The 27,057-nt window shown below is 46.5% G+C and overlaps 1 protein-coding gene across 1 annotated transcript in view; it reads left to right on the top strand.

Moving 5' to 3' along the window:
• The window catches only part of THBS2 (thrombospondin 2), a 28,082-nt gene extending 9,999 nt beyond the window's left edge, over positions 1 to 18,083 (top strand). Inside the window, exons 8-22 of the mRNA XM_080941561.1 lie at positions 1,272 to 1,442; positions 1,691 to 1,867; positions 2,641 to 2,814; positions 2,988 to 3,115; positions 3,192 to 3,344; positions 4,370 to 4,588; positions 5,970 to 6,077; positions 6,636 to 6,795; positions 9,032 to 9,150; positions 9,811 to 10,045; positions 11,936 to 12,163; positions 12,550 to 12,821; positions 13,337 to 13,434; positions 14,839 to 14,978; positions 16,179 to 18,083. Coding sequence (XP_080797687.1) covers positions 1,272 to 1,442; positions 1,691 to 1,867; positions 2,641 to 2,814; positions 2,988 to 3,115; positions 3,192 to 3,344; positions 4,370 to 4,588; positions 5,970 to 6,077; positions 6,636 to 6,795; positions 9,032 to 9,150; positions 9,811 to 10,045; positions 11,936 to 12,163; positions 12,550 to 12,821; positions 13,337 to 13,434; positions 14,839 to 14,978; positions 16,179 to 16,186 — 2,390 coding nt within the window. The 3' untranslated portion in view covers positions 16,187 to 18,083. The remainder of the gene's footprint in view (positions 1 to 1,271; positions 1,443 to 1,690; positions 1,868 to 2,640; positions 2,815 to 2,987; positions 3,116 to 3,191; positions 3,345 to 4,369; positions 4,589 to 5,969; positions 6,078 to 6,635; positions 6,796 to 9,031; positions 9,151 to 9,810; positions 10,046 to 11,935; positions 12,164 to 12,549; positions 12,822 to 13,336; positions 13,435 to 14,838; positions 14,979 to 16,178) is intronic.
• Positions 18,084 to 27,057: the final 8,974 nt, after the last annotated feature.

Genomic DNA, 27,057 nt, shown 5'->3' with positions numbered 1-27,057 from the left:
AAATAGGAAGCCATTGAGAGTTCTAGAAGTTAAGTGTCTGCAGCTGTCCTATTCTGGCTCACCCCAGACAAGGAGGGCCCCAATGATCCTGCAGGGATCAAAGTTCCAACTCCCAGGCCAAGAACAAGGCCCTCGTGTAGTAGCCGCTGTGAGTCAGGCATGGCAGCTAGACCTGGGCTGAGCGAGCAGTTGCTTCGAAAACCATGATACAGTAAATAAACACAAAATTCAGAGACTCTTACTCAATGAAGAATTCAAGTCACAGAGACATGGTCCAAGTGACCCAGACTGTGAGGTCCGAAACTGTGGAGACAAAGTGGGGCTGACATCAGGAATCCTGGAGGCTCAGATGCTCTCTACAAGTGCCCAAGATGCTCCACCCAGAATCCCCCATCACTCTGTGGATCCCTGTGTCAGTGCTTTGGATCTGACCTCCAGTGATGCTCAACTATGGCTGCCTGGCATGAGTGGGCAGCCCTTCCCACCCAGCCACCATCGCTAAGTGTCCTGGATGCCTTGGGCCTGTTTTTATCCTGGTCTTTCTTTTTGGTGTGTTTCCAGTCGTCTGCTCAACACAGCAATGCTCCTGCCACAGTGCTGGGTGCCTGAGTCTGCTTCCCTATATATGGACAAGGGCAAGGGCACAGTAAACACCCTCGCTATGGCAGAGAGGATGTCTGTGCTCAGTGCTGTCTGTGCAGCTGCTCTTCTTTCCTTCCTTCCTTATCCAAAGATACCCTACTGAGAAGCCCCTACTAAGGGACATCTACTAAGAGTCCCACTATGTACTTTCCCTTTAGCCCAGGCCCCAGCATTGGTACACCATACCCGCTGCATCTATGAAAAATTTATTTCATAAAGTTGCCTTTTTATTGATTTTCCATTAGTTTAAAGTGTCTGGAAATAAACTATGCCACCTCTGATTTCAACCAGGAGTTGGCATGTTGTTACCTTATATAAGTTAACAGACGCTGTGTAGAAATGGCCTCGGTGACCTTGAAAATGTCTCCCAAAGAGAAGATTCAACATTCTCTTTTTTGGAGCCAGCCAGTCTTCCTAAACTGATCTAAATTACGTGCTCCTTATCACTCAGTGGTCTCCTCCTTTTAAAGACACTTAGATGGGCTCTTCCCATAGAAACTTCCTCCTGTCAAGCCTATTCCTATTAAGAAGTCCCCAGAGCAGGCCCCATATGTTTGTAGCGCCTGACCTTCCTAGGGCATGTGGAGATGGAAGACCCAACCTATGTGTTTGTCTACCTTCTTGGCTAGCTACCGATGATGATGAGGACTGGTCTCCGTGGGCGGAGTGGACCGAGTGTTCAGTCACCTGTGGCTCTGGGACCCAGCAGAGAGGCCGATCGTGTGATGTCACCAGCAACACCTGCCTGGGCCCCTCCATTCAGACGAGGACGTGCAGCCTGGGCAAATGTGATACGAGAAGTGAGTGTCCAAGGTTGGGTGAAGCGTTCCTCATGTGGATATGCCAACAGCAGTTATTTGATGGTGCCTGGGGGGCGTGGTCTCAGGGAAGGTTTTGCCAGGTAAGAAACCCTCCCCTGAGTGAGGCCATGCTCTCTCTATAGCCCTCGCCAGTGGAAACAGGAATTAGCCGGGAAGGCAGAGATCGGGGCTTGCCCAGTGCAGGGTCACAGCCTGAGATACTGACCTCTTTGTGTTTCCTCTGCCAGTCCGTCAGAATGGAGGCTGGAGTCACTGGTCACCTTGGTCTTCCTGCTCTGTGACGTGTGGAGTTGGCAATGTCACCCGCATACGTCTCTGCAACTCGCCAGTGCCCCAGATGGGTGGCAAGAACTGCAAAGGCAGTGGCCGGGAAACCAAGGCCTGCCAGCGAGCTCCGTGCCCAAGTGAGTTGGTGCTGCTGGGGGTCTCAAGGGCTCTGACAGCTGCTGGTCACTGAGGCCTCTTCCAACCTATGCTGGTTACTAAATCAAAAGCCAGTGCAGCCTCAGTGGTGAGGGTGTGGCTGCTCTGCTGCTCTGACATCAGTGACCACCCCTAGTTCCACACCCTGATTTCCTGAGTTAGCCTGAAGGCCTCTGTACCTTGCACAGATCAGTCAAGTGGACAGAGATGGCCACCTACAGGAAAATGAAGCAAGAGTGTGAATTTGGACCGGAAGCTCAGGACAGAGCTTTGCTGGTCTTAATCACACCAAGGTGCAGTTTAGGGGACTCACAGCTTAGTATGCCAGAACCTCCCCAGGGAGGCTGGCTGCTCACAGCACATTGGATTCAGGCAGATTGCTTCCACCCAGCTCTTCAGTGTCCTCCTGGCCGATACAAGGAGAATCAGTCCCACAGTGTTTCAGATTGGAGGCTGGTCACTTGTGGGCCTGGCTTGGTAGGGAAACTCAGGCTTCTGGCTATAAAAGATTGTGAGGATTTTATTTTAGAGGTAAAACAATCTATCAGCAACTCTGTAATCAGTATGACTCTCCTCATCATGCTCGAGGAAATCACAGTAAACCAGTCCTTTCTTTTCTCTTATACTCCAGTTTCTTCAACTGCACTGGAATAGCCAGGACATCAGCCCCATCTTCCCGCTGCACTTGCTAGTGCCGTTCCTATCCTCATCCCTCCATCCTCCTCTCAGCCACCTTTCCTGCTTCTCTCTATAGTTGATGGCCGCTGGAGCCCCTGGTCCCCTTGGTCAGCCTGCACAGTTACCTGTGCTGGAGGGATCCGTGAGCGCACACGTGTTTGCAACAGCCCTGAGCCCCAGTATGGAGGGAAAGACTGTGTTGGGGATGTGACAGAACACCAAATGTGCAACCGGAGGAGCTGCCCTATTGGTGAGTGTGTGTGTGTGTGTGTGTATGTGTGTATGTGTGTGTGTGTATGTGTGTGTGTGTGTGTGTGTGTGTGTGTGTGTGAAAGGGGCTGCCCCTAGTTGTATGCTCATGTGTGTGTGTGTGTGTGTGTGTGTGGCATCTTGTCTTAGCCCTGTCTCCCATTTTCCTTGCAGATGGGTGCTTATCCAACCCATGTTTTCCTGGAGCCAAGTGCAACAGCTTCCCTGATGGGTCCTGGTCCTGTGGCTCCTGCCCAGTGGGTTTTCTGGGGAATGGCACCCACTGTGAGGACCTGGATGAGGTTGGTACCTCTGCCTTGGGCAGCAGGGTGTCCAATGGAGATTTGGGGAGAGGCTCACTTCTGTTTGTCCTCACAGTGTGCTGTGGTCACAGACATCTGCTTTTCAACTAACAAAGCATCCCGCTGTGTCAACACCAACCCTGGCTTCCACTGCCTGCCTTGTCCACCACGCTACAAGGGGAGCCAGCCCTTCGGGATCGGCCTAGAGGATGCTAAAATGGAAAAACAAGTAAGTGGTTCTGGCCTTGCCTGAGTTTCTGGAGGCTTGAAAAAGTCAGCCAAGTCTAGGCAAGTGAGGATGGAAGAGAAGGGAAGAGAAGGGAGGGGATATGAAGGGGAGGGGAGAAGAGAGGGGAGGGTAAGGGAAAGGAAAGTGCAACTTTGTTGTGGGATGAAGGCAGAGGGGTTTCTTTCTTATGGAAGCTCTCAGGCTCTGTTTATCTGCAGCCTCTCCTACTGCTACAGAAGAATCCAGATGTTTTAATGCTGAGGGCTTATGAACTTCAGCATAGCAATGGCGCCTCAGTCAGTTCTGGGATGCTATAGCAAAATACCTGAGGCAAGGTAGGGATAAAGGACAAAGCCTTACTTCTCACAACTTAGGGTCTAGAAACACAAGACTGATGACCAGGTACCTAGTTCATGTCTCTGAGTTGTCACTGCATGGCAGAAGCCAGAGAGAGGGGGGAGGCAGAGAGACAGAGACAGACAGAGACAGAGAGAAGAGACAGAGATAGAAAGGAAAAGAAAGACACACAGAGAAAGAGAGAGGGAAGGAAAGAGACAGACAAAGAGATACAGAGGGACACAGAGAGACAGAGACAGACAGAGAAAAGAGACAGAGACAGAGAGAAACAGAGAAAGAGAGAGGGAAGAAGAGAGATAAAGAGATACAGAGGACACAGAGAGACAGAGAGAGTGATTAGGCATTGATAAAATGAAGTGGGTGGGTCCCTGATGACTATATACCTCCAGTGAGGCTTCTGAACTCACAATCCATTGGATATGGATTCTAACACATGCCTTGGGAGTCACAACAAGTGAAGAAACAATATTTATCTGGTTCAGATAACCACTAAGAAAATACTCAAGTCAGCTTTCTGAGAAATTAGTACTTTAGGAACCCAGTGAGATGCCAAACTCTCTATGTCCTCTCCCAATGAGCTATTCTCTTCAAGTTCTCAGGGGTTGCCTGTGGCCAGCTACTTCCCTAGTAGGCCCTGTCTATAGTTCATATTTCTCTTGATGTTCTAGGTGTGTGAGCCAGAGAATCCATGCAAGGACAAGACTCACAACTGCCACAAGAATGCCGAATGCATCTACCTGGGCCACTTCAGTGACCCCATGTACAAGTGTGAGTGTCAGATCGGCTACGCAGGTGACGGGCTCATCTGTGGGGAGGACTCAGACCTGGACGGCTGGCCCAACAGCAACCTGGTGTGCGCTACCAACGCCACCTACCACTGTGTCAAGGTGAGAGTCACAGTCACCTCAGGCCAAGAGCCAGGACTCTGTGCTTCAGTCCCTCGTTGAGTTTCTGTCAGCAGTCTGTGTCTTCACCTCTCTTCAGTCAGCACAGGGAGCTGTGCCTCAGCCCCTTTCATAAGGAAGAAGCCTGCCCCTTAGTTTTCTTCAGTCATTGTAAGGGGCTGCCCCACCTCCACCCAGTGCCTCTTCAGTGATTCACTGCCAGGAAAGATTGGGCCAATTGGAAGCAATGATCTAAACAGTGAGACACTCCAAATTATCTTGTTTCCTCTTACACTCCACATGAACTTTGTACTCCGAGACTGGACTGTGTTCGAGCTACACATTCTCACAGCTGAAGGGATGAAGAAAGCGAGGGTCTGTTGTGTGCTGTGCACAGATGTCCACTCAGGAGTCCACCTGAAGCACCAAATGCAGCTGGACTGTCCCTTTCCTTCCCAACTCAGGCATTGATATGAAAAGTAGTGCATGCTATAAAAAGTATATGTGTATACAAATGCACACATGCATGTGAGCACACACTATGTAGGTATATTCACACACACATGCACACACACTATGTATGTATAAACACACACAGATGTACACATACATACTGTATGTATATACACTATATATGTACACAAACATGCATATACACATGCACACACAGAGTATGTACACACAAGTATACACATGTGCAAATAAGCACACATAAATGCACACACATGCACACTTATGCACACAGACACACAAGAGAAAAGATGTCAGTGTGGTTGAAACCCAAACTGCCATTCCCTGCCCTGCCCTTCTTTAGTGCCTCAACTGGGTCCCTGTGGCTCATTTGGGTCACAACACGGTAGACAGAGTGGAGTGGCCTTTACACTGTCTATCAAATGGGGTAGCTCTCTTCTCTCTCCTAAGCTTCATTTCTGCGCAGGAATTGCAAAGCTTTGCATACCTGTAAGAGAGCTTCTTCCTTTGAAGCCTGCTGGCCAGTGAGGACTGAGCTCCCATGTACACTGGAGCTCTTAGTTCACTTGATGAGCTCCTGGGGAAGAACAGGATGCTAAGCATCTGGCACTCCTGGGACAGGCACCCTCACCTCCCTCCGTTCTCCCAGGTGTCTGATCTCTTCCTGAGGATCCTGGGCTCAGAACAGGGCTCCTTTTGTCTCCACTCACAGCATCGGTGACCTAATTCCCAGGGTAGGACTCAGAACAGCACACGCCCGGGCCAGCTGGCCCTGATGCTCACTCTGTTTCTGTCTGAGGCCTTGTATCAGATATTTACGCCCTCGGCGTCGGAAGTCTTGCTTTATTTTCCCTGGTTTGGAAAGGACACTTTGAAATACTTTTATGGCTGTGATTCTTCTCCCAAATCACAGGACAACTGCCCCAAACTGCCAAATTCTGGGCAGGAGGATTTTGATAAGGATGGAATCGGAGATGCTTGTGACGAGGACGATGATAATGACGGCGTGAACGATGAGAAGGTAGGAGGGGCAGATGAGAATTCCAAGGCTGCTCTTCTGACATATTTATGAATAGCTCCCAAAGACCACCCAGAGAGAAAGCTGTTACTGTCAATGCTGATTTGCACTGGGCTCCCCCAGGGTACAACGCAGAAAGTGCTCATTAACTTCATTTTCTTTAATCTATGGTCAAAAGTCCTTATTAGCTTTCCTTTCTTCTGGTGAGTTGTGCTTGATACAAGTGACAGGTGCTACAATCAGAAGGTTTAACATGGGCTCATATAGCTCCCGGAGGATGGGTTCTCTACGGTGAGATTCCGTGCTCTCCCCTGCTTGCACACATCCATCCACATGCTGTTCAACTTTCCTGTGAAGGAGAGGCGATCTCAGCACTCATGGGGCAGCTGTGTCCAGAACAGCTAAACCACACGATGCTGAGCTAGAACCTGTGCTAGGCTAACTGGCTTGTTTTCTATTTTTCCTTATTGGTGGTGTACTCCTAAGTACTGACTTGTCTTACAGCAGCCTGAGGCATAGTCTGAGTTCTTTCTGATGTCTTTTCCCCCCTGGTGATTTTAGGACAATTGCCAGCTTCTCTTCAATCCCCGCCAATTAGACTATGATAAGGATGAGGTTGGAGACCGCTGTGACAATTGCCCCTATGTGCACAACCCAGCACAGATCGACACAGACAACAACGGCGAGGGGGATGCCTGCTCTGTGGACATTGATGGGGACGGTCAGTGGCTTTGCATCAGGGTTTGTGGTTATAAGTGAGTTGGCACTTTGTGTGCTCAGGTTCACAGCCACAAATCAACTAACCATGTAGAAAGATCATATATAGAACATGAACATATTTCTAAACTGTAATTTATCTGTGTGTATGTGTGTGTGTGTGTGTGTGTGTGTGTGTGTGAAAGGCAAAGGGTGCTGTCTTGTATGTGTGTGTGTGTGTGTGTGAAAGGCAGAGGGTGCTGTCGTGTGTGTGTGTGTGTGTGTGTGTGTGTGTGTGTGTGAAAGGCAAAGGGTGCTGTCCTGTATGTGTGTGTGTGTGTGTGTATGTGAAAGGCAGAGGGTGCTGTCCTGTGTGTGTGTTTATGTGTGTGTGTGTGTGTGTGTGTGTGTGTGTATGTGTGTGTGAAAGGCAGAGGGTGCTGTCCTGTGTGTCTGTATGTGTGAAAGGCAGAGGATGATGTCCTCTGTGTGTGTGTGTGTGTGTGTGTGTTCTGGAGTTGGTTCTCTCCATCCACCTCCTTGAGGCAGGATCTCTCTGGGTACTATGGCACTGTGAACTCTGGTCAAGCTGTTGTGGGAACACATGGGTGACTCTCCTGTGTCTTCCACACATCTCACCATAGATGTGCTGCCCACAGATGCTCACTGCTGCTTCTGTTTTTTATTTGTTTTGTTTTAATGTGGGTTCTGAGGGTCAAACTTGGGCCATTGGGCTTGTACTGCAAACTCTTTTAGCCACAGAGCCATCTTACTAACCCCTAGACCTTTACCATGCCGTTCATCTAAACAATAAAATTATAACCTAGAGGTGTCTTTTAAGTGCATAGGGATTGTGACTAGATGGTTTGCAAACACCACTCCATTTTGTGTAATGGATTTGAACATCTGGATTTTGGTATCTTTGTGGGTCCTGGTAGCAACTCTCCATGTGTTCCAGGAGCAACTGCAATTCTAAATATTTTAGAAGAGCTCAATTTATCTATAGGCATACAAAATGATTCCATAAACAGCTTGCCTTTCCCTACAAGCCTCAGGTCCATTCTTAGAAAACTGGTTTTCTGCATTTTTTCCATTGCCATCAGCCCTACAGCTGACTCTTTCACTGCATCTTCTGCAGAGAATACTCTAAATCAGCCACGAACTGGGGAAGGGTTCAAGGAGGGCGATTTGACTTACTCCCACTCATGTTTCTTATTGATTACTGATAACGTCAGGACCTGGGTCCCTAGCCAGAATGAGATACACAGGTGTACCCTGACAGTTTAGCCATAGACCTATGCAAGAGTCCAGAGACCTACCACACCACCCTTGGAACTCAGTGACTCCTCTCTCAGGGTGTCTCTGTAGAGGCAAAAGACACTCTCTGATTGACTCCTCTATGAACCCATGAGTCTCACCCAACTCCTCATCCATGCAAAGCCTGGAGTTCCTTCCTCCCCTCTGACTCTACCCATCCCAAAGTATATGTTCCTGTAGAACTTTCCAGTCAGCTTTGCCTACAAGCTTATCCTCAGGACAGTCTCAAAGGTTGATTCAGGCAGCAGGTACCGCATGTCTGTCGTTATTTAGGCTTGTGCCAGCTGGGGTCTCAGGTTCCTATTCCCTGTCATTTTAAGGGTCCTTTCTGTTGACCCCTCCTCCCCACCTCTCCAAAGTGGCCTCTTCTTCCTTGGCCTTTGCTTCCTTCAGTTTGCCACTGTATTCTTCTTTTTCTAAATTGCTAATTCTTCAGTACTGGTGGACTTTGGTCCCTATTTTCAGATTTCTAAGAGCCTTGATGATCTATCTGGAACATCACTTCTCTCCCACTGTATGTGGAGATGAGGGAACGTCACCCAGAGGTTCTCATGTTCCTATGGACTTAACGCATACTCTCTGAGTTCTCAGTGGGAACAGCCAAAACAACAAGTTCAGAGGATACATCCCACTCTGACTGGGCAGCATCACCCAGAGAACCCCAAAGACTCATTATATTTTAGGTTAGGTGAATTTTCTTTTCTTTTCTTTTCTTTCTTTCTTTTCTTCCTTTCTTTCTTTCTTTCTTTCTTTTTTAGACAGGGTCTCATTGGAAATTTGAATTTTAATGAAATATATATCATACATTCTTCCATGAGTCTAACAATCTTTAAATCATAACAATCATTTTCCTTGTGAAAGTTTGTATGCCATGCAGTATGATGGGAAAACGATGTACTGTCTCTAAACTCAGTGCATTTCTACTTTATTTCTTTCACCAACAGATGTTTTCAATGAGCGAGACAATTGTCCATATGTCTACAACACCGACCAGAGAGATACAGATGGTGATGGTGTGGGTGACCACTGTGACAACTGTCCTCTGATGCACAACCCAGATCAGGTGATGAGATGTGTCTAAACAGGGCTCTGTGATCCCCAGCTGCTGCTGCCTGGAGATGAGTCTTGAGGGTGACCCGAATCCAGAGCAGGGCGTTCCTCATCTTCAAACAGATTTATAAAGATGCTGCCGTGTGGTTCTCATATGCCCTGCCAAGCATGACAACATAGTTTGCTATAAGCTCAGTTGGAACCTCTTACAGAGACCAAATCTAAGCACATTATATCTAGGCGGCCGTAGGCCAAGGGAGGAAGTGATTTCCCCACACTGTCTGGGGGAAAATTAGTCTCCATGGTTATCCTGAGGCAAACCCAGAACTAGCTCCATTTCCAGGCTTGCCTTTGGAAGGGACCAGAAGAATGTGACCGGGAATATGGTCTGCAGAGCATACAGTAATGGAGAAAGTGGTACCCACGATCACTGAGTGGTAGTTAGCTTTAAGAAGTCCTCCATGAGATGGAGCACAGGCTAAGAGAGACTGAATCCAGGAGTGTCCGTTCCAAGCTGTAGTCTGTGGACAGCAAGTGAGCCGGCACACCCTGCATCTCGGCCCCCCAGTGCTGGCCTGTATCACAAGGGGGTGGGTCTCTAGTCTGGTATCCGGCTTTTTGTGTGCTTCCTCAGGGAGTATTCATGGTCTTCACTTCCTGCTCTGTCCCCCAGACGGATCAGGACAATGATCTTGTTGGAGACCAGTGTGACAACAATGAGGACATAGATGATGACGGCCACCAGAACAACCAGGACAACTGCCCATACATCTCCAACTCCAACCAGGCTGACCATGACAACGACGGCAAGGGTGATGCCTGCGACTCTGACGATGACAACGATGGTGTTCCAGATGACAGAGACAACTGCAGGCTTGTGTTCAACCCAGACCAGGAAGATTCAGACGGTGGGTGCCTTCCTCGGCTCACATGCGCATTGCAAACCGCACGAACAGTCCTGCAGAGGTATAACTCCTCTGGTTTGGAAGCTCAAAAACCAGCAGGATGGCTATCTTAGGGTGCTGGGCACAGAGATGGCTGGTCTTCTGTCTAGCCTGCTGGAAGTTTCAACTTCTTCTTGTGTGTTTAATATTCTTTTTTATATACTTCATTTTTTTTTCATTTTTATTGGTTATTTTATTTATTTACACTTCAAATGTTATCCTCTTTCCCAGTTTCCCCTCCACAACCCTCGTATCCCCTCCCTACTCCCCCTGACTCCATGAGGGTGATCCCCTACCAGCCCACCCACTCCTGCCTCAGCATCCTAGTATTCCCCTACTTTGGGTCATCAAGCCTCCACATGACCAAAGGGTCTAGTCGGCTGATATAGAGGTTGGGTTTGTTTGTGGGTGCCAGGATAAGGAAACCTTTCAACATCCAGGTACTTCTGAAAATTTTTGGCAGACACTTAGAAGAAAATAAGTTTGTCTGAATGCAACCGGTGACAGGATTGGGGGTTTATGGCTTTATATCTATCAGAGAAACGAGGGAAGACATGAAATGGAAGGTCTTGTGCACATCAGTTGTCTGTTGCAGGCTCTGGAGGACCCGACACCGCAGAAAGACCACGGTCCTGAATAACAAAGCATGCAGCTGTGCTTGCTGATAGGCTGGTCACTAACTCCCTCCCAATGTGCAGGATGATTCAGGCTCTCTTTGGACCACACTTATCCTGAACAAATGGAGACCAGGAGTCCTGGGGTGTTGAGCCAATATGACTCAGAAGCACGTGAAAAGACTGGCGAAGGCCCAGGGGCAGCTGCAGGATTCTCTCTGCACAGGAAAGAATGCTTTCGGTAGAGCCCCCAGCTTGATGCAGACACTGGTGCAGACAGTGGGAGGTGGCCTTTGGCTCACCTAGGAAGGGGGCTGGGAAGGAGAGGCAAGGGGTACTTTTATCATTTTTAAGATGCTGTTGCCGAGGCTGGGGAATAAATTAATTGGTAGAGCACTTGCCTAGCATGAAAATTCAGCCCTACACAGACAAGGCATAGCAACACGTGCCTGTAACTCAGCACGAGAGTAGCAAGGCCATTCAAAAACCATCCTCGTCTGCATATAGCCAGTTTGAGGTGAACCTGTGCTGAGACCCTGTCTCAGGAATGGAAAATGCCTATACATTCAATTGTGTGTTTCACACAGTAGGGGATCCTATGATGTCGGACACCAGAACTGAAAACTGGCTTGAAGAATGGGAAAATCAAGATATCAATCTAGATACCAAATATGGATTTGTTTCTTCCTTTTGAAATAGAAGGTTACAGCAGAGTGCATGGTTTACCATTGCCTCTGCCTTTGGGCATCTCACTGTGGCCAAGAATAGGGCATCTATAAGGTCACAGGCATGACCTAGTGCCCTTTGCAGACCAACCTCATTGGGTCCGATCTCCCTAGGGGAAGTCATGTGTGCTGGAAAGGTTCCACTTGAAATGCCAAATAAATTAAAATGGCTTCAGCTATTGAGAATGAGAATGAGACATGAGCTTAGAGAGACACTGGCAGCAGCCAACTTTCTGTTTTCAACTCTGAATGTAGGGTGCAGAGCCCTTGGGAGGGCTTTACAGTGTTATCCTTGGCTGTAGTGTTTGCAGTGAGGATGCTTTTAAAAATGTCCCTGGGATTCCTTATAGCTTTATAAACTCAATGTTTGGGAGACAATTGACCCTCAATCCACAATTAACCACAAGGTTCACAGCTTCAGATCTTAGAGACCCAGAGGTCTCTGCTTATACACACAAAGGGAAATAAAAACCACCTAACTTGTCCCCTTGTGGTTGTTTCTTCCTTATCTATAGGTGACGGCCGAGGTGATATTTGTAAAGATGACTTTGACAATGATAATGTCCCGGATATTGATGATGTGTGTCCTGAGAACAATGCCATCACTGAGACAGACTTCAGAAACTTTCAGATGGTCCCCCTGGATCCCAAGGGGACCACACAAATTGATCCCAACTGGGTTATTCGTCACCAAGGCAAAGAGCTGGTGCAGACAGCAAACTCAGACCCTGGCATCGCTGTAGGTGAGCTTGAGATCCTGTAGGTGGTGCAGCTGAGGGGTCAAGTGAGGGGGTCAGGATTCAGGGTAATTTTTCTGGTAGCCTTATCCATCCTTGGTGTGTGAAATAGTCTCCCTTCACAATCTGTTTAAGAGCTCTGGGAAAGTGCAGGTTTATCATACTCTGGCCTATGGAATTTGGTGTTCTGTAAGCCAGGTCATATTGTAGACTCTTTGACACATGTACGTGACACATGGAGCCTCTGTCACAAAACTGTCAACTGGGTCACAAGTTCTTATGTGAAGAGTGCGGGTTATCTAAACTCTTCAGATCCATATTTCTGTAACGTGGACTCCTGAGAAGTCCCCGTGTGCTCTTCCCTGGACCATCCATGTTTCCTCTGCACCCAGGTTTCGATGAGTTTGGGTCTGTGGACTTCAGTGGCACTTTCTATGTCAACACTGACCGGGACGATGACTACGCCGGCTTCGTCTTTGGCTATCAGTCAAGCAGCCGCTTCTACGTGGTGATGTGGAAGCAGGTGACCCAGACCTACTGGGAAGACAAGCCCAGTAGGGCTTATGGCTACTCTGGTGTGTCACTCAAAGTAGTAAACTCCACGACTGGTACTGGCGAGCACCTGAGGAATGCCTTGTGGCACACTGGAAACACAGAAGGCCAGGTGAGGGACTGGGAGGTTGATGATCTCTTCCAGGCACACCTGCACTTCTAACCCATTCCAGAACAATACCTTTCTGCTCTCAGTTTTAATCAAATAGCAATCATTTTAGTTGGTGTCGAATACCTACTTCATTAAACACAGGATGCCCAGTGCTGCTGAAAACACGATTGGCAAGATTGAACATATGTTCAATCTCTCGCAGAGACAGGACTTGACAGTTTCAGTTCTGTTCATAGATCCACACCCAACAAGCAGAAGATATGAATTTAGATCCACGACTGTCTGCATTCATGCTCTTAGTGCTAACTATAACACGCCCTGCAGTGGACTTAGATCTACACCTTAGTATCCCAAAGCTGTGCACTGTAGGGTAGATGATCTAGAGTTTTGAGAGTAGAGTGTCTAAAAGAGAATGTACTAGGGAGGTAGTACAGCAACTGGGGTATGATTTTGCACAGTCGGGGGGTGGCAGGGAAACACGTATCTCACCCTTCCACACTGCTGCTTTCTCACAGGTGCGGACCCTATGGCACGACCCCAAAAACATCGGCTGGAAAGACTACACTGCTTACAGGTGGCACCTGATTCACAGGCCTAAGACAGGCTATATGAGGTAAGGGCAGGTGTACATTTCCATCCAGTGATAGGCCTCACCCCATTGGGTAGACGAATCTTTTCCATTGAACAACCAGCCTGCTTTCCATTGGATAGCTATTGCGTGTAGTTTGAAATGCTACCACCATTCCTCTGGCCCCTCTCGGCTTCCCTTTTGTTCTACTGGCCTTTGGTTCTGAGAGGTGACTGTGCTGCCAGTCCTCTCCCTGCTTCCCTGAATACGTGGATAAAAGACACACACACACACACACACACACACACACACACACACACACACACACACACACTGTATTATTTTACAACTTGCCTTCTGGGCACAACTGCTGGGTGTTAAACTACCCACAAGCAGATAGCCAGGTAGCTTTTTCATCAGATGGATAGCCTGCTCCCCATTGCATAGATAGACCACTTTCCCACTGGATGGACAATTTGCCTTCTGTCTTCCCATTGGAGAATATTAATAAGTAACTATGCTGTAATGAGTTCTTTTATATTCTTCTCTGGATTCCTCAATTTTAAATGCCTTTTCTCATCTACTTTGCATCCTTCCTATACACTACTTACTTTAAAAACCTGAAAAGTAAACCATGTCTTAAGTACTTATTGGCTGGTATAAAAACTACCCCACATTTGTCTGGATGGAACCTACTATTTTGTATATGATAAGCAAATACTCTCCCCCTCAGTCTCACCCCTGATGGCTATCTTGTGTCTGCAGATTCCTGAGGGTCTGGGTGGGTGGGTCTGGATAGGTCTGTGGGGTGTAATGTCCCTACAAAGAGGTCCCATCTGTCCTGTGCTTCATCAGGAAATTCTGAGGCATTATTTTCCTCTCTGAGCTTGGAAGATAAGTCCTGTCCCCACTCTCAGGCAGCTCTTAAATGGAACAAAGATAAGACTCGGGATCTTCAGGGAAAATGAAAGCTTTGGGAAGTCACACTTAGGGAAGACCTAGCTCTAAGAGAAACAGGCACCCCATCTCTCTTCTTCCCCCCACAAGCAGTCTGGAAACTCTTTACACCACCTTGCAACCTACTACAGATTGTAGTCACTGGCTGATTGCAGTCACAGAATCCAAGGGCACAGGAGCTTTGCCTGTGAGAAGGAATGGACTCTTCAGAGTCTGCTGCATGACAGGAGTTGGTGTTCCTAAAGGGAAAGCAAGTGCTATTCAGACCCTGAGCAGAGGGCAGGGCTACAGACCCCTCTGGGTTTGTCTGGGTGTAGATCAGAGAACACTTGGTCAGCATACACAAGGTCATGCTTTTATCCTTAGCACTAAACAGGGAGAAGAAATTTCTCTCAGCCAACAGCTGGCATCTAAAAACCAACCACAGCCCCCCAGTAAATGTGCTGCAGAGTTCAAGTTCTCTTATGTACCTCCCTTCCTTACCTGTTTTAGAGTCTTAGTGCATGAAGGAAAGCAGGTCATGGCTGACTCAGGACCAATTTATGACCAAACCTATGCTGGTGGACGGCTGGGCCTGTTTGTTTTCTCCCAAGAAATGGTTTACTTCTCAGACCTCAAGTATGAGTGCAGAGGTAAGTACATGCTCCCATCAGGGAATGGTCCCACAGGACCACGAAGGACTGGTATCCATGTTTCTGCCCATGGATGCTTCATTCCAGAGAAATGAGTTATTGCTATGAGCTAGGGCTTCTGTCCTTCATAGCAAAGATGTGGTCTAGGCAATGTAATTCCTTCCTACCTTCCTTCCTTTTTTCCTTCCTTCCTTCCTTCCTTCCTTCCTTCCTTCCTTCCTTCCTTCCTTCTCCTCTGTCTCCTCCTCCTCTTCTTCCTTCTCCTCTTTCTTCTTCCCCTTCTTTCTTGATGGTTTTGTTTGTTTTCCATTGAATCTGAATGTCTTTGGTAGTACAAATACTTTCTGACCACCACAGACTGTATCTGACACTGTATTGAGTCCTAACACTTTTTGTTTCCACACAAAAATCCAAATTTTCAGTGTCATTTTTAGATTACTATATTTGTTAAAAATTAAAATAAGAAGGGAAAGGAAGGGAAGAGGGTGGGAAAGAGGAAGGAAAGAAAGAGGAATAAGAAGGGAGAAAAGGCGGCCTCTTCTTAGTTATATTGCTAGAAATTAATTTATCTGAACCAAAATATAAACCTCAAAGCAAACTTGACCACTCTGGTCTAAGGACATGCCTTTTACAAGGAGATTAGGGAAGCTTAGAAATATTTCTCAATGCTCATATATTGAAAATAATATACAAATCAAGAACCAAGAACAAAGAAGTAAGATAAAGAACATTGTTTTCTCTCCTACCTCCACTGAAGGTCTTTACTCATGTCATGATTCCGTTGAAGATATTTCTTAAGTTGCATCCACTCATCAATACATTCATCCACTTATGCATCCTTCCAAACACCTATTTATACATCTGGACACCTAAACATCCATTTGTCCATCTGTCCATCCACCCTCTGTCTTTCCATCCATTCACTCATCTACTCATTTGTCCAAACACCTCTTTGTCATGTATCAATCTGTTCTACTTGTCTACCTTGCATATGTAATCCTAAAATTAAAATAATGGTATCTGAGGTCATGCATGTAGTATTAGCACTTGGGAGCCTGAGGCAGGAGGATGGCTTCATCTGAGGCCAGTCTGAGCTACATAGTGAGTTCTGGGCTACAAGAATGAGATGGAAAAACAAAGAAACACAGTAAAATACCCCCTGGTTGTTTCTTTCTAATCCTGTTGCTCCTTTTCTTCTAGATGTCTAGAGAGCAGGGCTACAGCTCCGCACTGTGCCGCAAACATCCTTAGACACATCAGTCCATCATGGCACTTGCTGCTTTTTTGTCATGTGGCATTTCCTGTTTCTTGACGGTAACTGAGTGGCTCTTCACCTCCTTCATCAGCACCAAGTCCAAGTGCCTTCGAAGGATAAACATCGAGATGAGCACTAGCCTGCTGCTGGAAAAAACAGCTGGATGAGATTTGAGGCTCACCATGGATCGAAAACCGAGCCTGTCGCTGCATTGCCTTTTCTTGTTTGTCTAAAAAGAATGACGTTTACATGTAAAATGTAATTACTTGCAGTATTTATGTGTATATGGAGTTGAAGGGAATATTGTGTATAAGTCATTCTCATAAATTAAGCATGAAAAATATTGCTTACCTACATTCAGTGCTTAATGTTGTCACTGTTCTTGGATTCGTGCTGTTCTACAATAACACACAAATCCTGCGAGGCTGATGAGGAAGGAAGGCCAGGTGAACTCGGCTGCAGTAAGGAAGAGGCCAGAAGACAGTCGCATGAGACTGTGACACCTTGTCCAGAGATCTGAAACATTAACTAATTAGAACATGGGAAGTGATTGCAAAGTTAGAAGAAAAGCAGTTTTTATTTGGACACAGTTAAAGCTGAATTGACAGAGACAAAGAAGCTACGTCCTGGCAAAGGGGGGATATTTCAGGGTTCCAGCTGTAGACTTCTCAGAGCTTTCAGAAGAGAATCTCAGCAGAGACAATGTCCCTTTAGTCTGGCCGCCTGGCTGGGCCTTGTGGAAAGCGTACCTGACTGGAAGTCAGTAGGCTCTGTGTACAAAATGCTGGGATCTCCTCTGGGCATCCTTCCCTGTCTATGCTACTAGGAAACAGACTGGCAGATAAGTTGGCAGGTGCACTTTGGTACCCTACTCCTATTCTAGGCTTTGGAATGATGCAGAAGTTGCTTTTGCCGAATTTGGTAATGCATTTCATTAAGGTTCCAAGTATAGGTTTCTGAAAAATATTTATTGAACGATTTGGAATGTAGTTCCACTCACCAATAATTTATTTTAAACATACAAAGTAACCGGTATGTAGTATAATTTCTAGAAATAAGCATATGACAAGGATATAATGATATAAAGACACACTGAACAAATATCTGCTGTTTGAAATACAAGGCTTTATGTCATGAGAAAACGGAACCTTAATACGCATACTTACCAATACTTTTGATTCAGTTCTTTTTACTATTACCTATTTACTGTATATAGGTTCTTTTTATTTTGATGCTGAAGGAAACATCATTTTTTTCCAGACACACCCCATTAGTCAGTCACACCATTACAGATATATGCTTGATTTATTTTATTTTATTTTGTTTTTCGCTTTAAGCCCCGTGATCTCCCAGCAGGAAGTACTGTCTCTCTCACTCCATATGAGTTCAGTGGAAGTATTTTTTGACCCTCGGGGGGAGGGGTGATCACAATCCCCTTTCTGGTGATGGAAATTGCCATTTCTAAGTTGGATAGAAAGAACCCATGATTTTGATCTGAGTTTTCACAACTTGTTACTAGTGTTGCGGCTGACTTTCCTTGTGTCTTGTTATCCTGCACCTTTTAGATTTTTGTGGAACTGTATTCCAAAGATCAGCACAGAGTCGGGAAACTTCTGATCATGAGGATGTGAAGAACATTTAGGCTCTCACTTGGGCATTTGTTTCAATGCTACATGGTGGTGGGAACTGTGTGAATACATTCAATGTGCCATATTATTTTTGTAAATTATATATGTAGTTTTTAAAAAACATAACCAAAAGCTTCTCATATACATTAATGAAACATTGTTTTTGCCAAAGATTGTAAATATTTATTTATTTGTTCATTGGGTTAAATTTCACCACCGAAACCCTGCATTTAGCTAGAGCTTCATTTTTTATACCGAAGATTATCAACAGCAAATAAATTATAAAAAGGTTTCTATAAATGAATCTCTCTCCCTTTTTTAAAAGGATTAGTGGGATTCCTTCTGGAGGGTGCTGGGCATCTTACCCAGGGAGAACTGCCATTTTGCTTCTGGAAAGTGGTTGAAAAGTTTTCCCAGCATGTGTGCAGGTTCAAGTTTCAAAGCAGTCGTTTTTTGACATAGGTCCTTCTTCAAAAGGAGTCCCCAGGGTGCACATTACTCAGTCCCTGGGCAGAACCCAGCTGCTGGTTCTCATTGTCAGACTGGAGCAGAACCCTTCAATGACTCCAGCAAGAATCCCCAACAGACTCAAAAAAAGGCTGAGACACAAAGGGTGGCTCATTTAGGCTCTGATACCTCTGCTGATCCCAAGTAGAGGAAAGAGCAAAGACCAGACAGCACAGGGCAAAGCCAGTCATGGTCTGGTGTGAAGTCTGGTGATCACAGCACTGCAGCCTGGGATTTTGTCAGTATCCAGCTGATGGGAAGATGTTTGCATGCAATGGTGGAGTTAAGCAAGTGGAGACATGAGAGAGCAACACAACCATAGAGTAGCAATGGGCAGGGGCAAAGACCGAGACAGGATGTGTGTCTTTGCAATAGTGGATCTGACAGCAAGCAATGAGGTGACACAAGGATAGTTCCCTGTGTTGACACGTTGGGCGTTGTCACCTCTAGTGTTGGTCAAGGTGAGCTGGTGAGATTGAATCCATAACTATAAAGGAAAAGGCGTGTGTACATCAGTGAGCAAGACTGAAAAGCTTAGAACCACAGTGGGAAAGGGTGGGGCATAGCCTTAGCTGGTCAATGGGGAAGTATGGTTTAACTCAAGAAACAGAAAGGGCCTGGGAAAGGATTGAGCAGCGCCAAATAGCCACTCTTAAGGTAGAACATTGCTCAGTTGCTCATTTGTGCATATTATTTTTCTGTTTGATCTACAAACACATGTAAGTTCTCTGACAGCATTCCCTACCACCCCATGGCTATTAGCACAAAGTTGCCGTCCTCAGAATTGACTCTTGGGTATCTACAACCTGACAGACAGTGAGGGGGAGTCTGGTGGCTTATGTGAGAGAATGTCCCCACATATCTCCTTTCTTCTGCTTCTCATGCATTTTGCACGATCTTCAGGCTGCACACTTTCAGCCTGTGCCCAAATACCGTGATTCTGGGAGCTGAGACTGTCTGCTGTAGGTGTTAAAGGACCTGAACTCCAGTGTGAATTCTGGGTGACTCAACTTGGGATATGCAACTACCAGGAAAGGGAAAAAGCTTTAGGGCAGAATCGTAATATATTGGTTTAACAATATAATGGTTTAAAATAATTATTTAATTATTTTAATTAATTGTATTTAATTAATATAATGGCTTAACAAATTCTTGATCTGTGCTTCTCCCAATGCTAGGCCAAACTCTTCTATGGACATGAGGGATATTAGAACCTTTGTGGCCATGGGAAGTTTTCGAAATTCAGACTGATCCTGTAGTTTGCTCTGGGATTTTAGAGCTATGCCTTGGGAACAGAATGGTCACTGGGATTGCAAGAACCAGTTTAGGGGAGTCAGGGTAACTTTGCACATTCTGGGGCAACAGTAGAATGGAACTGGTGACACATGTGTTGGAAGTTCTGCTGAGACAGGAAAGCACACATGAACATGTATGTGGCGGTTCCCTTTCTCTCTCATGGTTTTCCAGAGCTAACACACCAGTGCTAGTGAGGCAGCTGAGAGAACTAAGGGGCATGTCGGTTGCCTCCTAGGAAGGAGTGCTGCTCTGCTCCCCGGGAAGATGCTTGGCAGAGCACACTGTTCTGGTGAGAGAACTCACTGCCAAGGCTGCCAGGACAGTAGCCTTGGAACCTCCTTAGGTATTTTTGCCAAGAAGCCTGTGCTGCAGCCACCAGTGTCTGTCCCAAGCACCTCTTACCTCTTCTTTTATGTCTCCAACACAGAAGGAGAGAGGGGCTTGCCTCTGACCCTGCTCAGTACAGGTGACATTCTGTGAGGCCTTGGAGCATGGGTTGGCACTGAGACTAGGCAGTCATCCCCACCTTGCCTCGAAAGCACTGTATATTGCTGTTAGCTCTGCCCTGTCTACCACTCGCAGGCTGAACTCGCTGTTCACTCTGGGCTTGTCACTCCAAGCATCTCCTTCTGAGGGGTGATATTTTAACATTTGGCTTCCCCCAAAGACACACTTGGCATATTCCTTAGCTCAGAAAGTCAGAGCATCATATCTAAACCGAGTGCCCTGCAGATAGATGGGTGCTGGGTGTTTATCTGCTGACAGAGGCAGGCAGCAGTTGTGGAGGGAGAGGTAGAGGCAGAAAGGAGGACTGTAGAATGTCAAATGGTTCTGGAGCAGGACACATTGTGTTCACATTTGTGCCTGGATGAAGCGTATGTCTGTGCATGCTTGTGTGGAACAGGTGAACAGACCTGTGTTTACTGAGTCAGCCTGCGTTCACAATCATGGCAGATGCTATACACGCACACATTTTCAGTCTTTTCTGTGGCTTCTGTTTGTTCTTAGCATATGCACAAATGAACTCAAGAAGGTATGGGCCAGCATCAGGCAGACATCAGAGTGTGGGTCTGTAGGGGATGCAGTGTGAGCTATGCTCCTGCTCTTCGGTGGAGGGAGGCATGTGTTCAGATGAGTCACATATTTAGCTTGGAGTGAGCAGCCAGCTCTGGCTCTTTTAGCCTTATTTTGTGAAGAGAGAGCAGGGCTTTGATGTCTAAGCCACCCAGTTATACCTGGAGCCATCTGAAATGCTCTGGTACACAAATCCATAGCGAAAATTGGTTTTTAATTATTGTCCCCTGCATGGAAGTGTGCTACTAATATGTGCAAAGAAACTAGAAACCTTTTGGCCATGGAGGCTGCTCAGAAGTTTTTCCTCTCTCATTGTGTGGCTTGGACAAGACTGGCTGTGAATCTCTCTCTGGTCAAGCTATTTACAGATTATGTGTGTTTTATCTTTATTTATTATAGAGCAGGAATAATCCTTTGCTTCGTGGAGGTGTAATGGATAGTTTAAGTCAACTTAATTCAAGCAAGGGTCGTCAAGTCGAAGGACAATCATTTGGGAAAATTCTTCCATAAAGATTTGTGTGTAGGCAAGCCTGTAGGGCATTTTCTTAATTGATGATTGATAGGGGAGAGCCCAGCCCCTATCAGTTGTGCGTTTGTGGATGGGCAACCACCGGGCCATTGATACTGGGTTCTATAAGAAAGCAGGCTGAACAAGCCATGGGGAACAATCCAGTAAGCAACATCTCCATGGCCTCTGCATCAGGGGACCCCAGTGGCTGAATTAGGGAAAGGCTGGAAGAAGCTGAAGGGAATGAAGACAGCATAGGAAGACCAGCAGTCTCAACGGGACCTCAGGGAGCTCCCAGACACTGAGCCATCAACTGGGCAGCATACATGGGCTGCTCCAAGGCCCCCAGCACATATATAGCAGAGGACTGACGGCCTGGTCAGGTATCAATGTGAGAAGATGCACCCTTGAGAGACTTGAGTCCCCAGGGAAGAGGGAGGTCTGGTTGTGGGGACCACCCTCTCAGAGGCAAGGGGATGGAGGAATGGGATGAGAAACTATGGGATGAGGCATGAGGGCCATGAATGGAATGTAAATAAATAAAATAAAAGAAGAAGAGAGGGGATATTGTGAAAGTTGATTGGAATGAACAGCAAATGTTTGGATGTTTTGAAGTAGATAGGTCCAAACAGAATTAGTGTGAAGAAGAGAAAGACCATAACACACCTGGAACAGGGCACACACTGTGCACCAGAAGCCACTAGAAGCCTCTGAGCAACGTCATCAGTGGGATCATGAAAAGTAGGGTAAGCCTGAGTCACAGGGCTTGGACACTGAGTTCAGGGAGGTCAGAGAGGTCAGGGAGGTCAGAGAGGTCAGACTCCCCATGAACGTCTCTGAGGGAGATGCTCAAACACCCGATCCTAATGAAACCCTCTCAGTGTACATTTCCAGAGGAATTTGATCTTATAAGTTCAAATGAGTTTCCCTATGAGCTAATGTACTTTGAAAAATAACTGTGGATGGGGGAAAGATAGTGAAATCTGGAGCTGAGGGCTGCTGTGGAGCTGAGAGGGAGCCAGAGTCATCAGAGTCACCGTGGAGCATGCCCCAACAGGGTCACATTCTGGTGACTGCACAAACATGACCTCATGTTTGTCCCGTATCCATGACTAGAGCTATTATAACAGTAAGTCGGATTCCTGTGCAATTCCCCAGCATTAAAGGCAGCTTATGGACTGGGGCCCCCCTTAGCTTGGAGCAGAGTATTGATGTGGGCGTGGGTCACTTTTCGTGGTATGGAAGTGACCCAGGGACCTGAAGAATGTTACAGGAACTGAGGTGCATGGCACTTACTGAGGCACCAATGTGAGCAGGTGAAGTACTAGATCTACGTGAGAATCAGGAAGGGGCTGTTCTCTGAAGGAAGGAGCCTAGAACGGGCCTCTCTTTATCATCCAGACTCCCGACCCTGGCCTTTAAACATTTCCTGTAGGAAAAGCAAAGCAAAGCAAACAAACAAAAAGATACTGGAGTCAGAATCTGGGTCTAGACTAGCCTGGCTTGGATTTCATCCCTTGTAGGAAAGCTGAAAAGAGAAATGAGGGTTGAACAGAGAGGAGAGGAATATATTCTATGCGAAAATGTGCCTTGTAACGTACAAGTTCAAGGTTCTGCCTGGAAGGTTTGGAGGATCCAAGTTTAAACAGAAGGGAAAGAGTCCTGTACAGCTAAACAGTCCTGAAGATGTGGTCCATGCCATCATTATTGTTTATATGTCTTGCAAGTCATCCTGACAACTTGTCAGAGCAGTGCGAAACCTTGGCTGGGAGGAGAGCCCTCTTTGTAGCTGACTCAGCCCTCTCAGACTTCCCTTCTTCCTGTAAGAGATTCCCGAGGAAAGTGTAATTCCTCGATCCTGTTATTTCAATAGTCTGACAGCCACAGGGCTGGGCGCTCGCGTCTCTAGAATATTTTCATTCCTATCCGGAGGACCACAGAATGAGTCAGAAAATGTGAGAGGCGTTTCCCACATCAGTTGCTCTGTAGCATCTCAGGTTGGAGCTGGGACCCGGATGTAGCTAAGGAAGCTCAGCCCCTCTACCCTCTCCTCCTGGTACAGATTGTAATGCACCGAGAGACGGCTCAGATTTGGTGCTCTGTCCTGGACCGCACAGCTCAAGTCCTGAATCCAGGCTTACATCCCAAGATTTTAGCTAAGTGCAAAATGAACTTTACTGGTTCAAATTGGTTCTGTTTTCCAAGTTGTCTTTCTACCACTTTCATCAAAAAGAGCAGGATCCTCACATTCCTGTTGCTGCAGAGCCATGAGAGTCATTTTTGAGCCAGAAAAACAATTTATGCTTTGGGATTCTAGGAAAGTATCAATTCAGTTTTTTTTTTTTTTTTTTTGTAAAGGAATAGTTCCTGTCGGAGACTGCATTATACACAGGAGAACAATGATGTTCAGAAAGAGGGGTTGATGTCCTGCAGCAAGAGCTGAAATCAAATATATGAAGGTCTCTTTTAGTATAGATTGGTCTGTTCCTGAAGTATAAAATGTTCAAGGACTTTTGCAGGGCTGAGTAAACTTGGTCTGCATATTGTACTAAATAAGAGGTTCTGTGGCAGATACTAGGTATCTGGCTTTTTGTGGCTTCTGCAGTCTCCTACCGCAGCTTAACACTGATGGGTTGACTTGGTCAACTCTAGCTGGAAGGATGAGAGAGCTCTCCTTCTAAAAGGGTGAGAGAGCTCTCCTTCTAGAAGGATGAGAGAGCTCTCCTTCTAGAAGGATGAGAGAGCTGTCCTTCTAGAAGGATGAGAGAGCTCTCCTTCTAGAAGGATGGGAGAGCTCTCCTTCTAGAAGGATGAGAGAGCTGTCCTTCTAGAAGAGTGAGAGAGCTCTCCTTCTAGAAGGATGGGAGAGCTCTCCTTCTAAAAGAGTGAGAGAGCTCTCCTTCCAGCAATGAAAAGGAACCAAGGTCCCCTAACTTGATCCACTTTCTGTTTGGTGCAGTGGATTAGTACTTTAATGCTGAAGGGCATTCCCGACTTCTTGTGGGTCAATGTGTTCTTTATTATTCAGTTTCTTTAGAATTTTCTCAAAATCCACTCTCATTGGGCTCATTGTGGGCTGCAGAGACCCTGCCTACTCAGCATTTAGTTTGTGCTTTATGTTCTTATGCTTTGGTTGTGCCACCCACTGTCTGGCTCATTTTGACTTTGAGTGTCCCCTTGTAGTTTTGTTCATTGCATACCCCCGTTGTGAAGAGTTAATTTTTTTTATAATGTCCTTTACTTTTTATACTCAAATAGCTTTCAAAAGTTTAAATACAGAATTATTATTCAAGAAAATACCCTATCCCAAGGGGAAGAGTTGTATCTCTAGCCAAAACGAGACAAAATATATATTTGGGGGAAAGTCAACTCATCACTTGTGGTTTGCTTAGCGGTCAGTAGGACTATAGCCAGCTGTTATTTGATTATGAAATGGAAAGTTTTAACATTTATCTTAAAGAATTACCATGGACTTCATCAGACAACTAAGATTCTAAGCCTCTCAGAGAAGTTCAAAGGGGTGATCTAAGACAGAAAGCTTGTAGACACTCACCCGAGGCTCCAGAAGCTCACAGGGCTCCTTGCAAAGCAAATTCCAAACTCATCCTTCTGCTCACCCAGGCCTGGGGAAGTTGGGAAACATTCCTTTCTAGCCAGGACTGCTCCTAACTCAGAGTCCACAGAGACCACAGAGACTTTGGACCGAGCATGCGTTAATGAATGTATAAATGGTGACCCAGGGTCTGAGACTAAACTTGTCCTGAAAAGGTTTCACATTGGCAGGAAGAGGCTGGAGGGAAAGGAAGGGTGGTGGACTCTGAAAACCCCTGACTGAAAATGAACTGAAACCAATGATTATTTCACTTGCCCCTGAGCAGGCTCTTGCAGAAGGGCACCTGAGTTCTTGACTCTCCATGGGAACATGGGCTGTGGGGTTATGACACAGGAACAGTCCTTCCCTCTTGGATGCCAAGATCATGACTCCTAAGGGAAGATAGGCTCTAAGAAGAACAAAGATGACTCTACATTAGTGCTTGTATACTTCCAATAGAGAGTCGTTTATATGGAAGTTTTGCAACATTTGACAAACCAAAACATTGGGAACTATAGGAAGAAACCAGGAGATGGTACCAAGCAAGGTTCAGGCTGCCCTGTAAAGAAACAGTTACTGGGAAAAGAAGAATGTGGTCTCCCGTGCTAGGTTCAAACCAAGCTGTGTGGCTCACTGAAAAATATCAGCATGCCTGCCCTCCTCAACCTGGATGAAAGAACCAGCCTGGGCTCATCTGACCAAAGGCCTGTCGCAAAATATGGCCTACTGGTATGACCCTGTGCCCTGTGTCTGATCAGCCTCCTTCTCCAAAAACAGGACAATATTCCTCTATGTCTACCCAATACAACAGGGAGTCAGTGGAGTTTCACCCACTTTCCACATATCAGTTCCTAGTGTGTATTCCCTGTCTCATAGGGAGCACAACTTCATCGCTTCCCTTCGTCATTGGCGGGTCTAGTACCCTGTCTATTACTTGTAAAGAATCTTTCTTAGAGCCTGGCCTCTGTGCTGTGATCCATCATCAATGACCCCTGGCTACTCATTTCCTGCTGCCCTGGTGTAGCTCTCAGGCCTGAATGCCTGGCAGTGTGAATGTCCTGACTAGACTCTTAGCTCCACACACCTATGCAGGCTGGAAACGTAAACCAGCAGTGCAGGTTGGTTTCTTTTCCTTCATTGAACTGACATGAGAGACTGAATTTCAGAGGCCCAGAGGCTGCTTTGAATGTTTCACAGACACCGAGGAAACTGTAGTTAGCTTTGTGGAATGTGGGGCCATATGGCCCAGGGTTATGGAGGAAGGGTGGAGGGAGCTTAAACCCCATACACCTCAAACGTAAGGATGGCAAGAGTTGGCTCATCCACCCCCTTCACAAGTTGGCATGACTACCATTGACCAGCCATTGACTGTAGCAGGAAGTTATTACCCTGACAGTATCAGGATTCCCTCCTTGTTTAACCTTATAAGGTTCCCCCACACACAACCTACAGCCCCTGAGTATGTAATGGAGTACCTTCCAATACCTCTACTCTTGTCCCAGAGACCCTGGCCACCTACCCAGAGACATAGACACCCTTTTGCCAATAAAAGAACCAGTTCCCAAAGCTGTTCCAGGGCGGGTCCTTTGCATTCTGGGATGCCTCACTGTACCCACTGAGCCTGACTAAGCTTCTCTCCCTTCAGACCAGTCTGATTGCAACAGGCCTGGCTACCCTGAGGGAGAAGCAGAAACGGACATTGGACAGCAACGGAACACTATAAACCACTCAGCTCCTGGAACCATAAGGTTCTCCTGACTGTCCTGCTCCAGACACATCTGCACCTGGTGACTCTAGACATCTCACTTTGCAGCTCTGCTCAGTACCAATGGGAGAGGACATCTCCCCAGTCAGTCAAAATAAAGACCAATAAAGACTTCTCCCAAAATGTCTTTGGTCTACTTGTGGTATTTTCCAATGGGCAAGTGGGGGCTGCGATGGCTGCACAGAAACAACAACAACAAAAACCAGACAAACACTTGGAGTCTCCAGTTCCAGAAACAACAAGGAGGAGATATCTGAAGAGTTGAGAATTGCTGGGGGCTCAGAATTATCATTCCAGGAAGCAGCTGAGTGTCCCATGAGCCCCCCCCCCACCAAGGGCAGATACTGCAAGCAGGTAAGGAGAAATTAAGAGAGAAGTTAAGTGAGGGAAACTGAGGCCATGGAAAATGAGACAGGAGACAAGTCAAAGGTGGGACCTGTAGCCTAGTCACTGG

This window comes from Micromys minutus (assembly GCF_963924665.1).
Source record: "Micromys minutus genome assembly, chromosome: 30".
In the NCBI taxonomy this organism is placed as follows: domain Eukaryota; kingdom Metazoa; phylum Chordata; class Mammalia; order Rodentia; family Muridae; genus Micromys; species Micromys minutus.
This window is presented reverse-complemented; position numbering and strand designations above follow the sequence as displayed.